Below are 12,856 nucleotides of genomic sequence, written 5' to 3' on the forward strand. Positions count from 1 at the left end.
TCGCTGATATACACCAAACCTCCTCATGTGTCCTTGTACCCAGTGGCATACATTTTTGGACTTTTCTTTTTTTTCCATTTCTGGACTTTTTGATGCATCTTCTGCTGTTCCCTCTCCAGGAATTTTTAACCCCTTCACTGACTGGCAAATGATACTTAAACTTCAAGGACTATCCCAAATATAAGTCCTTTGGAAAGCATTCTCTGTCCCTCAACCCCAGGCAGAATGAATCATTATGTTTTAATATGACATCAATAGATTAATTCAACAGATTATAATAACTCACTTCCAGGGCCCCACCTCCCTAACAATCAAAAACCACAGGTATCAGAATGTCCACCCTGGAATACCTAGTCCATACCCAGTACATGGTAAGCTATACATGTTTGTTGAGTATTTTTCATTTACTTTATCACACTGTTTTGCCTCTTTCTATTATAGCATGCAATTCACATCTCCTTGACAAGATTATAAATTCCCTGAAGGCTGAGCCTTTGCCACACTTCATTTGTATTCCCCAGGAGGCTTACTCAATGCTAAATATCTTATTAACTACTCAATTAATATCTGTTGAAGTAAATTACCTTTTGTATGGTTTCTTTGATAAGAGTCTCTGGCAAGGAAACATTTTCACCCAGGATCAAAGCAGAAATTACAGCCAAGAGGGTCTCCCGGCAAGCTGTAGAAAGACTGGCTATTTGTAATGTTTGAGATAACACCTGTAAAATAAAAGAAAAAACAATGCACACTTAGCAATAGCTTTTAATGAACAGACTCTAAGCAAGTGAAGCTGGGAACTCACCTTACAAACATCGACAGGTTTGATTATCTTTGATCCGTTCCCATGTTTCACAAGTATCAGATATGTTTCTAACAACCTTTTTATCTGTTCAGAACTTTCCCCACAGTTAGTTGTGGTTACTTTTGTATGTAGATCTAAGAGTGATTCCTGCCAATGGGGAATTTAACAGAAAGAATAACTATAAAATATCAAACTCATCTGTTAATCCAATAATGAAAAGTATTGGGTGAAGCAGTTCAAATTTTCACACTTTTATTTTGAAAGAAAGACACATTTACCAGGAATCACTAAGGATAAAAACAGCTAATATTTTTGAGTGCACGTTTATACAGTGCTTTATAAGTATTTACTCACAATCCTCATAGCAACCATGAGGTAGAGAATATTACTGTCTCATAGTCCCACCAGATAAAAAAAAACAGGGAACAGAGATTTAAGTAACTTTCCCAAGTCAGTGACAAAGCCAAGATTTGAAGAGAGGCAGTCTGGCTCCAAAGGCTGTATTCTTAACCACATGGTCTACTACATCTCAAAATATCAAAAAAGTACAGGGGATAGAGAGGGGGAAGAAAGGGGAGGGAAATCCTAATTATGTGTGTAAAAGTATAAAGACAACAATTATAAAATAGTCTCCAGCGGTGGTCTGCTAAACTAAGAGTAAGAACAATCAACTCTTGGGCTCCTTATTACACACAAATCCATAAAAATTAGAACTCACTTGCAAACATTCAAAAAATGTACCAAAATGTTCCTTGCAGATGTAGGATGCAGTGGATTTGACCATGTTTTTGACTGTTTCTCCAACTAAAATCCATGGTAGTTGAGTTTCTGTTTCAGTAACTGGTCCTAGTTTTTGTAAAATTAGCTTCACTGCCTGTGGGAACCCAATAATCATTAAAATGGACATGTACACTCTTATTTTTAAGTATTACACTGTTATTTCCCACTGATTATTCCCCACTCTGATTAAGCTATATTAAAATCTGATCTGGAATAATCAAAGATATGGCAGCTTTGATGGTTAACATGTCTCAAAAGGAATTTCCCCAAACTAGGATGGAGAATTTTACCATCCAACTGCTCACTCCTCGCTCATTAATCAATTTATGTTACCTTCTAGGATCCAGGATAAAGAAAATAGCAATGATTTTATAAGTAAACATACCTAATCACCTAGAGCCTAGGTAAGCATTGTTATTAAAGCCCTAATGCTCCCCCCCTTAGTGCTTTTTATTTATTCCAGACTATCCTCTCTCCATACCATTTACATAAATCTTTTTTTTTTTTTTTAAAGATTTTATTTATTTATTTGAGACAGAGAGAATGAGAGACAGAGAGCACATGAGAGGGGGGAGGGTCAGAGGCAGAAGCAGGCTCCCTGCCGAGCAGGGAGCCCGATGCGGGACTTGATCCAGGGACTCCAGGATCATGACCTGAGCCGAAGGCAGTCGCTTAACCAACTGAGCCACCCAGGCGCCCCCATTTACATAAATCTTAATTTATTTTTCTTTTAATCTCTTTCACACAGACTCAAAATATCCTCCTGGTCATTTACCTTCCCTGTACAGGAATGAAACATGTTTCTAACTCCTTTGCACATTTCAAAGAGCAACTGTCCAACTCCTTCTACCTTTTCCGGATGTTCATCAAGATCAAGAAACATTATATTGAAAAGTGCATTTTTATCAGAAACCTAAAACACAAAGTGCAAATGGAAAATTGTATTTACAACACAACAAATCCAAATGAAGACATGTTATTTACTGTTCCACAGGTTCATAGTTAAATGTAATTAGGATAAAATTCTAAAAGGAAGAGACACTTAGAGTGATTTCAAACTACTATAATAGCATACCACTTCTAATTTCACACACAACACTGATTCAGTGAAATAACATAAAGGTCTGTGCCAAGAAAAACTACACAAGGCAACATTCTATCTTTTAAAGTAAATCATATACTTATGAGTAGAAAAGAAATTAATACCAGCGTTTCTGTTTCATTAAAAAACCCTCCAAAATTTACTATGGAAATACAAGCAACATTATGATATCAGTTTCTTCTGTGAAATTGTCATAAAAGTTTCTATTACTCTCACCATTCATATATTTACTGACTTGAATTAGAGGGCACTTCTGATATACATACACTGAAAGCAACCGAGAACCTAAGTGACAATAAAAGAGTGACTCAAATTATTTCACATTAGTGAGCAAAGACAACCTAATGATGAGATAAATTCAAAATAGTAGAAGGTTTCTTCATATATATACATATATACACACACACACACATTATAAAAAATATGTTTCTGTTCATCAGATTCTTGAGGATTAATGAACAATAAACATGTAAGATATCAGACTAACCTTTCTCATCAAAAAAGTAAAACTTTCAGCAGCAAAATTTCTTATATGTAGTTTTTTATGAGCCAGGAGTGTACTATACATGCTATAAATGAGAAAACAAGACATGTTTAATCACATTTTAATAAATATACACTCCAAGTCAACTATATGCCCCACACTGTACTAGGTATGCAAGGAATACTTGGCAAGTATAAAGCAAATGGTTTAAATCTTGTTCAATTACCAAGACAGAAGATGAAGGTAACAGAAAAGAAAAATCCTAGGGTTGGTGGTGCAGGTCTTATAGAAAAGACTCCATGATTAGCTGAAACTTGTAGGGATTCCTGAATGATGAGAAGAATTCAGGTGGGTACTGGAGTGCATTTGACTAGAGATAAAAACAAGAGCAAACACAGGGTGGGCAGAAACGATCACAGTCAAAGGACAAGGAAGCTAGTCCATCTGAGAGAAAAAGGGTGTTGGGGTTGGGGATGGCTGCTGCAGATAAAGCTGCCCAGGTAAACAGGTAGCTCTGAACACCAAACAGAGGAATTTAGACTTTAGCTTACATCTGTGTAAGCACTCACTGTGTTACTTCCTCTAACCAACACAACCCCATGGAGTATAGGTACTGTTATCCCGGTTCCACAGATAATAAGCCTGAGACAGAAAGGCCAAGCAACCTTCTCAAGGTCATAGACACGTAGCTATAACTAAATAATTACTTGTACAATCACACTGTGTAAACGGGTGACATGGTTTAAGCATGGTCTCCTATTTTTACCATATCCTCCTGATATCTAGCACTTTCTTGCCCACAGCAGGTACTAATAAATATTGGCTGAATGAGAAATGAATATTTCGGAGAGAGTAATTTAGTAACAGTATACAGGATGAAATAAAAGAAGAGCTGGCAGTCCAACTAGAAAGCTGCTCAAGTCATGTGAGCATGGGCAAACAAGGGCATGAAAGAGGCTTATGGTAGAGGGAAATGCTGAAAGATGGACCCAAGAGGCATTTCAAGAGTCCTTGCAGCGGAAGCAAAGACCTTACAGTGCCCACAAGGCCCTTATATGATCTGGACCCTACTAGTACAATGTAGCACCATCTAATTACTCTCCGCTTATACACACTGCCCCACAACCATGGCTCCTTGCTGTTCCTCGCACACGCCAGGCATGCACCTAAGATGTTCTCCTGCTAAACTGTAAACTTTGCACAGAGAGGGATTTTTATCTGTTTTATTTGCAATTGTATCTCAAGTGTCGTACACATAGGCAGGGCTCAATAAACACTCACTGAATTGAGTACCTGAATAACAGAATCAAGAGGATTTGGAGTCCTTAAAGACAATTGGGTCAAAAATGCCTCTAAGACACCAAGCCTCAGCTGATGAGAAGAAAAATGGAATCACTGTTGGAAAATGGGCAACCAAACAGGGCCTAGCAGAGAGTACATGTTTACTGAACACATGAATGGATGAAGAGTTACTTTGAGTGGGAATGTATTGACTCTGATTTCAGTAATACTTAAGTGGAAATAGCCAGGCTGTTGAAGATGTCACACTGAGAGCAAATATATTTAGAACTGGAAAGCCCGACTTAGGAGATATAAAAGTAACAACAGAGGTCATGATCCCAAATAAGCTATACAGTAGTCCCTCCCTCCCTTATCTGTGGTTTCACTCTCCATGAGCCATGGTCAACTGCAGTCTGGAATCAGATGCTCCTCCTACTGACTACGGTCAGAAGATCGACAGGAGCCCAGCATTATGAGACAACACGTACGTTGTCGTTCCCCTCACTTCATCTCATCATGTAGGCATTTTATCATCTCACATCATCACAAGAAAAAGCGTGAGTACGGTACAGTAAGGTATTTTTGAAGAGAGATCACATTCACACAACTTTTGTTACTAAAGGTTGTTCTAATACCAGTTATTGCTGTTAATCTCTTACTGTGCATTTATGAATGATACTTTATTACAGGTATGTACGCATAGGAAAAAATATAGCACATATAGAGTTCAATACTATCTATGCTTTCAGGTATTTACTGGGGGTCTTGGAACATAAACCCCACACATAAGGGGGGACTACTGTACATTGCCCTAAGATGTTGCTGGTTTTGAATGAAGTAATCTTGGTTTCTAATACATTTTACCAAGTTTCACAGAGAACTAGTAAAGACTGGAAAAATATTTCTTTCTCATTCTTTGTTCAAAGTAGGGTAGAGGGCAGAGTGGTTCAATGAAGGGTAGGGTGAAGGGGGGTGGTACAAAAACAAAATCGACAGTTCTATCCCACACCCACACCTGTATTTGGGAGGAGGGCATTAATCTTCATATTCCTGTGGCAATTAAAGTATGTAGAAATAATCAGTAAACCAAGGGGAAAATTTGATCAAGTCCCTGACTGAAATTGATTATAAATAATCTTTCTCTTAAACACAAAGGAACTATGGAATTCATCCTTTTTCCCTGTCCACATTTGCTCACAATGTTCCTGAGTATCTCTTTGGGCTTAATTAATATTAAGGGGCTGGGTAAATGCAGACATTTAAGACTGGATTCTTGAAGTGTTCACAGGTTTGTAAAACACATCATTACACTGTGAACAAACAATTATAACATAAGTTGTGTGATGTAAGTGTATAAAATGCCAGAGGGGTTCAGAATAAAAAGCTTTTTGGCTAAGGTGCCCAGAAATACCTGTGGAGGTTATGAAAACCAAGCTTGGCTTTGATGGCCAGAGGCAGGATTTTAGGAGCTGGAGATAAGAGAAGATCAGGTCAATACAGACTAATAGACTAGACTATGGACCACTTTGGCTGGAGAACCAATTTCGTATAATTAGAGACTGAGTTGGAAAGGCAGTGTGGAGTCAGACAGAACCCAAGGAAAAAACAATCAAAAAAACATGTCAAGTTAGGCAGCCATGTCAGCAGGTATACATGATGGGTATTGTGCATATTTTAACTAAATACGGGGTGGGAGTGAGAAATCCTGGCTGTCAGTATTGATGAAGACTGCACTTGACCAAAAAACAAAAACTTGAAACTTAAACGCTAAAAAATTTCATTACTGAGGAGGACTGTCCTATTTAGGAGCCTCAAGCACAAGCATACAGTTATTTTCACAGAGGCAATCTTGAATATTTAACACGTGTATATTGCTTTTGCTCTCAAAACTGATGCAAGTGGGCAGCAGGACTGACTGTAGACAGACTTGAGAAATCTTTTGGGGATGATGGAAATGTTCTTAAACTAATTATGGTGATAATTTGCACAACTTTATAAATTTACTAAACAGCACTGAATTGTAAGTAAGGTAAAATAATATTTAAAAACGATAAAACCCCTAAACCAAACCCGTATTAGAGAGAGAAAAGGGTCACCTGTATATATTGGACATGTCCTTCACCATTAGTCTCCACAGGTACTTGTAAAGATAGGACAGTGAGGTGAAAGCCCATTCTAGTAACTCTGTGTCCTGAGTCTCCAGGATTGAGGTGATAGTCAGGAAAAATTCCTGAAAATGTGGATAGAAGTCCGTCTGCAGATCTCGTGCCAACTGTACAACCAAACTGGATTAAAAATAAGTAGAAGTAACTGATTGAGACATATATATCAAAAAACAAACACTGCAAATCTATTTCACAAATGACAGCAGATTGCCTGTGATCACAGGATTAATTAAACCTTTCAAATCAAGTCTTAAGAGATATATAACATTTTTCACATTTTAAGAGTTTAGCAAAGAAATCAGGCTGGAGCAAGAAGGTGCATTTCATCACAAGTTATGCTCAGTCATTCCTGTAGTGTGAAAGAAAAATAGGGTTTTCTTAAATGTATAAAACAAAAGCAAAAAAAGGATACTGCAAAGATTCTGCTTTTTGGCAAAGCACTAATGTTCTGATCTAACAGAAAAGGTAAATTCTTGTTTTTAAATTCAAATACCAGATACAAGGCAAATGTAACCATAAAACACAACCTTTATTAGTTTTTTTTTAAAGATAATTTATTTATTTAAGAAAGAGAAAGAGAGCATGGGAGAGAGCGAGCACAAGCAGGGGAGGGACAGGGGAGAGGGAAAAGCAGACACCCCACTGAGCAGGGAGCCCAACACAGGGCTCAATCCCAGGACCCCGGGATCATGACCTGCACCAAAGGCAGTCGCTTAACTGATTGAGACATCCCAGTGCCCTTTAAAACCACCTTTCTCTTTTTTTTAAAAGATTTTATTTATTTATTTGAGAGAGAGAAAGGGAGAGAGCACAAGTGTGGGCAGGAGCAGAGAGAGAAGCAGACTCCTGGCTGAGCAGGGAGCCTGACGTGGGGCTCGATCCCAGGATCCTGAGCTGAAGGCAGAAGCTTAACAGACTGAGCCACCCAGGCGCCCCAAAACACAACCTTTCTTAAAATTCAGGGAAGCGTTATTGAGCTTTCTCTCAACATACTACTTACTCCAAAAGGGGCTGATAGGCAAAACTGTTCTTGATTTGCAGGTGAGTCTTCAGACTCTGAACTATCTCATTTTGATGATAGACCAACTGATTGAAGGACTGGCATTTGTCAATAACTTCTTTGTAAAATTTGCCTGGGTAAAAAAAAAAAGAGAGAGCGAGAATAGGTTCTGCTTTTCTACCATACCACTATTTAGTTGTTTTAAACACATAAAGTGCAAATGATGGGAGAATAAAATAGGAACAAAATGGAATATACCAAAGTGTTCTGTAAGGTTCAATTCTCTCCATTTCAGCAGACCCTCAAAAAAGTAGGTTTCAACTTCCTGCCAAGATTAAAGCAGTCCATTAATTAGGCAATTCAAAAACTATGATCAAAGTAAATAATAATGATATACCTTGAGACAATGATAAGAGTCAAGAGTTTAAAAACATTTCTTTTAAAGGGCATTAACTAACACACTTAAAAAGCAATCAGCTGTACAATATAGGCACATGATTTACAAAAACAATATTTTATTGATTTGGTTGCAGCAAATAATTCTCTAAAACCTATGTAATAGTCACACTAAGGAGAAAATTTTTTTTCTGTTTTCTACAATTTTAGGCCCAGGAAAAAAATGTGCTGACTTTTAACAGTTCTTTCATTTTGCTTTTAGAAATATGAATTATAACCTTGTGGGGAAGTACTCTGGCAATTATTAAGATTGGAAAAAAAAAAAAAGCCAGGTATGTCCTCTGACCCATCAATTCCCATTTTAGAGATATTTCTTATAAAACTTACAAACATACCAGTATAAAGATGTTTATTCAGCTCTACTGTAGTGGGGGAAAAACATCAAACACCCTAAATATCCAACAACAGGAAAATGTTTAATGTAACCTATGGCCCACACATACTAAGGTATATTATATGGCTATTAAAAATAGTTACATCCATATTGAATTAGAAGGATGTTGATGATAAACCCCCACAGTGATAAAAGCAAGAAATATAGTGAAGTACATAGGAGGAACCAATTTTTTATAAGTACACACATTTGCACATATTATATGAGAGAAAAGTACAGGATACATATATACCACATTGTCAATATTAGTTTCTTTGACAATAAGGAATGGGAGGGGTGAGATAACAGGTTTTTCTAAGATCACCAATATGTTATCATGTTCTTTATTATCACAGTATATATCACTTTGTACTTTGGAAAAGTAAAATCAATAAATTATTACTGCGTGTGTGTGTGTATGTATGGAGAGAGAATATAAACTAGTATACACACAAACAGCATGCCAAATCTTCTACAATCTCAAAATATGTCACTTTCCCTTTGCATTGTGATTCACAGCCCCTACCACAAAGGGATGGAGTCTACTTCCTCACTCCTTGAATCTGGCCTCGCTTTCTGACTTCCTTTGACCATAATGTGTAACGGAAATGATCTTGCAATCGGCAAAGTTAGGCTTTAAGAGGCTTTGTAGCTTCTGCTTTCTTCTCTCTCGAAAAGAACCTGCCATCATGAAAAGAAGCCTATTGGAGAGTAAGAGAAGACGAGGACAACCAAGACTAACATGCCCCAGTCAAATGTGATTGAGACCACTGTGGACCATCCAGCCCAAGATCCTATCCTAGCTCTCTTCTCTACTAACTCAACATTCTATCTCTTACCCATCTATCTCTCCTGTGGCCCACAAACCATATACTGAATGCTAAATCTGTAATTCCACCTCCAAAGTTACCTGTACTTCTCCAGATCCATCATTTGGATGGCCATAGGTATATCAAATTTAACAAGCCCCAAATGGAACCAACCCTGTGCTTCTCTTCCTATAAATCTATCTTGGTAAGTTACGTTCTCAACCACCCAGTTGTTAGAACCAAAAACCTTAATCCCCTTCCTCCTTTCATAACCAGCAGGTCACAAGACCTATCCATTCTACTTTTTTAGTATCTCTGGAATCCTTTCCTTCTCTCCCTCTTGACTGCTACTTAGATGACTACCATATCCTCACACCTGGTTATCCTGACTCCAATCCTGCTCGTTCTTCCACATTAAAGCCAGAAAGATCTAAAACTTAGACCTGATCAAGGCACTCACTGCCCTACAATCCTTACAATCCTAGAATGACATCCCATAGCTTCAGGATAAAATGCAAACCTAGCTTGACATATGAAGTCCTCTATGCTCCTTGACTATTTCTTCAGCTTTATTTCTCACCTGCTATGTCCCTCCACTACCCCAGTCATCATCAACACACATAAACATCACCTATACAATTATAACCACAGTGAGATGTTTTGCAGTTTCTGGAATGTGACATGCATTTTCTAGCCTCTGTTTATACAGGCTTCTCTCTCAGCCTGAACCAGCATTTTCTGTCTTCTTTGCCATGCTAAAACCTATATAAATAACAAGACTCAATTCAGCTTTCATCTTGTCTACATTACCTTTTCAACACCCCACCCTATACCCACAAGGAATTTAGGTTAGGCTCCTTCAGTATGAGTTGCCAAAGGCTTATGCGCTTATCCAGATCACCTCAGTCAACACACTACATTCACAAACTGGAGATAAGGCAGCCAAAGAGACAGTGAGCAGAGTCTGACTAGAGCCAAGTGAAGAACTGTAAGAACTGAAGTTGAATCCCTAAGTTAAAGGCATGATATACAGGACCTTAAAAGGCTAACAGAGAAATAATGACTTCACGTAGCAAAACGAGATTTTTAAGTAGAGGTGTGACTGAGTTAGAGCATGTTTAGAACTGGAAAAAATTATGTGGTTTAGCCCCCTTTTTTTTTATAAAGGAGGAAACTAAGCCCCAGGGAAGTGATGTGCTCAAAGTCTCTTTAAAATTGCAGCTTCAGGCATATGAATCTGCAGCAGAGCTCAGAATGCACATGGGAAAGAGAGAGGCTAGAATCACAGAAGCCACCTAAGTGTCTCGTTAACTGTCTAACACAGCATCACCCAACAGAACTTTCTACAATGATGGAAATGTTCCATATCTGCACTTGTCCAATATTGTAGCAACTAGCCACATACGGCTATTGAGCCCTTCAATTTTTATTTTGCTTTAATTTACATTTAATTTGTTGTGTGTAGCTACTGTATAAGATCACACAGGTCTAATGCATTTCATGTTCATAAAGGAATGGCCTAAAAAACAATTCACTTCTACTAAGAGGAGAGACTAAAAAATCAACTATGAATACTTGAAGATTGGCTAATATAATGTTCTCTTACCTCATCATAGCTTGCAGTTCTATCAATCCGGTGAATAATATCAATATTCACATTCCCCAGTCGTTCAGCAAATGTAAGGAACTGTTGGGGGATATTTAATATACAATCACCATTTAATACTTATCACATCTTGAATCCCTGTTTTGAATGCTGTATAATAATCACATGTTGACAATTTCCTTGTGAAAACAGAAAGTTTAAAGTTTCAATAAGCTTCCTCCTGTACTATCATTACAAATACCGGTATGCTTTGCTTGCAATTTCAGACTTGTATTTTCAATCAATCATAAAATATATAATTGTGTTTTGTAACTAGAAGTAGACATCACTGATAAATCACAAAAGTGTAAAAACAAACTCAAAGACATAGTCTTAAAGGCCCTGCACTACTTTATGAAAATAATTAAATACTTCCATGAACGTATTTGCAGAAGTTCAGTTGTGTCATTTCAAATAAAATTTCCATGCTAGATTGTGGTGGACCAGGTCAAAGTTGGCGATGTGGCCTCGCCAGATGTGTTAGGTTTCATGACCCGCTACAAGCACAGGGATCTGGTTAAGTCGTTGCAACAATAGTGTTTTAAACACATACAGACAAACGGTTGTACAGTAACAAAGGAATTCTCAGGGAACAAACAAAAAGTGATGTCACAGCCATCAGCTGGAAATCACTCACCTCCTCCCGCCGGCTCGCCCAATTTGATCTTTATGGATGAAAGAGCAGTGGAGAACATCTCCTAAGCAGTTAATCTATGATCATGAATTTCACTCTGCGTCAAGGGAACTCCCAGGCAAGTCAGGCCCCACAAACCACGGGCGAAGTCGGCTATCCAGACGTCTTTCCCCACCTCATGTTTACTACACCCGGAAAATCTCCCTCCTTTGCCAAATAACGGACTCACGCTCGGCCCAGAACACTGCAGCCCCGGGAGTCCCGCTCAGACCTAGTAGCAAGGCTGAGGCAGCAGGGACCCACACCCCTGTTCTGGGCCCAAGTTCCTTTGCTCACCCGGTACGTGTTTTCGGTCTTGTGGGAAACGGGCTTTGTCTTCATGGCTGCAGAGAGGCAGGGGGCCGCGAGGACCTAGTTGGGAGGTCGAAGGGATGCAACAGACGGTACGGAGAGAAACTGGCTCGCACACTTGCTTGCTCTCTCCGATTCCCCGGTGCTCGGACTTCATCACGTGCGGCTTGTGCCCCTGGGCGCCGCCATGTTGAAGGCGGGGAGGGGACTGGGCGGATCACGAGGGCGGAAGAAGCGACAGAGCAGGCGCAGCCTCCTGGAAACCCGGCGGGGGAGCGGAGAGCCGCCGTAGGCGCGGGCGTGGAGTTCTTGTTCTCGTTTCAGGAAAAATTTCTAGGAAGAATGTGTCTTTTTATTATAAAAGAAAACATGCCAGTCAGCATTGTCAGCAAACAGTCATTACCCTTCAGCTATGCACCCTGCAAAGCTCTTTACATCAATAATTTCATAGTAAAACTCATTGCGAACGCTACGTGAACATAATTAAGGAGCGTGTTTTTAAACCCCTTTGGCGTGCGAAGAAAGCAGGGATGTGCAGCTGGTAAGTGGCAGTCTAGCAGAAGTCTCCGAGCGTCAAAGTCTGATACTCTTAACCACTCCCTGTCCAAATAAAATTGAAAAGTAGAAAAGGAATTTTAGGGGAAAAAATCTTATAATTTCATGTGCGGTCAGTTAATATTTCGGTGTTTTTCCTACCACTCTTATGTTGTGAAACATAATTGTACAAACGGTTGTATGTATATTTTTTTCACTTACTCACTCAACAAGTATTTCTTGAGAATCTACTATGGGCCATGCCCTGTTCTGTGAGCTGAACAAGACAGACAATAATAATATTAATATAATTGGGTTTGGAAGTATTTAGTGTGATTCTTACATCTTACACGAGGAGAGATGTTAAGTAGACAACTGAATACATTCCTGCCCAGAGCACAGTGTAGAGGTCAGGGCTGGAGGTGTGACTTAAATGCCTT

The 12,856-nt window shown here is 38.8% G+C and overlaps 1 protein-coding gene across 2 annotated transcripts in view; it reads right to left on the minus strand.

Moving 5' to 3' along the window:
* The window catches only part of UTP20 (UTP20 small subunit processome component), a 101,888-nt gene extending 89,809 nt beyond the window's left edge, over window positions 1–12,079 (minus strand). Inside the window, exons 1-10 of one of the 2 annotated variants that reach the window (XM_064590741.1) lie at window positions 11,868–12,079; window positions 10,859–10,939; window positions 7,873–7,939; window positions 7,615–7,747; window positions 6,546–6,734; window positions 3,172–3,253; window positions 2,358–2,495; window positions 1,521–1,676; window positions 803–949; window positions 585–719 (exon numbers count right to left, since the gene is read on the minus strand). In XM_064590741.1, the coding sequence (XP_064446811.1) occupies window positions 585–719; window positions 803–949; window positions 1,521–1,676; window positions 2,358–2,495; window positions 3,172–3,253; window positions 6,546–6,734; window positions 7,615–7,747; window positions 7,873–7,939; window positions 10,859–10,939; window positions 11,868–11,912 (1,173 nt within the window). In that variant the 5' untranslated portion in view covers window positions 11,913–12,079. The remainder of the gene's footprint in view (window positions 1–584; window positions 720–802; window positions 950–1,520; window positions 1,677–2,357; window positions 2,496–3,171; window positions 3,254–6,545; window positions 6,735–7,614; window positions 7,748–7,872; window positions 7,940–10,858; window positions 10,940–11,867) is intronic. The other variant, XM_064590740.1, reaches the window with a different exon arrangement.
* Window positions 12,080–12,856: the final 777 nt, after the last annotated feature.

The sequence above is a fragment of the Mirounga angustirostris genome, unplaced genomic scaffold (assembly GCF_029215605.1).
Source record: "Mirounga angustirostris isolate CCGP_5_RB_7025 unplaced genomic scaffold, mMirAng1.0.hap1 SCAF_5, whole genome shotgun sequence".
In the NCBI taxonomy this organism is placed as follows: Eukaryota; Metazoa; Chordata; class Mammalia; order Carnivora; family Phocidae; genus Mirounga; species Mirounga angustirostris.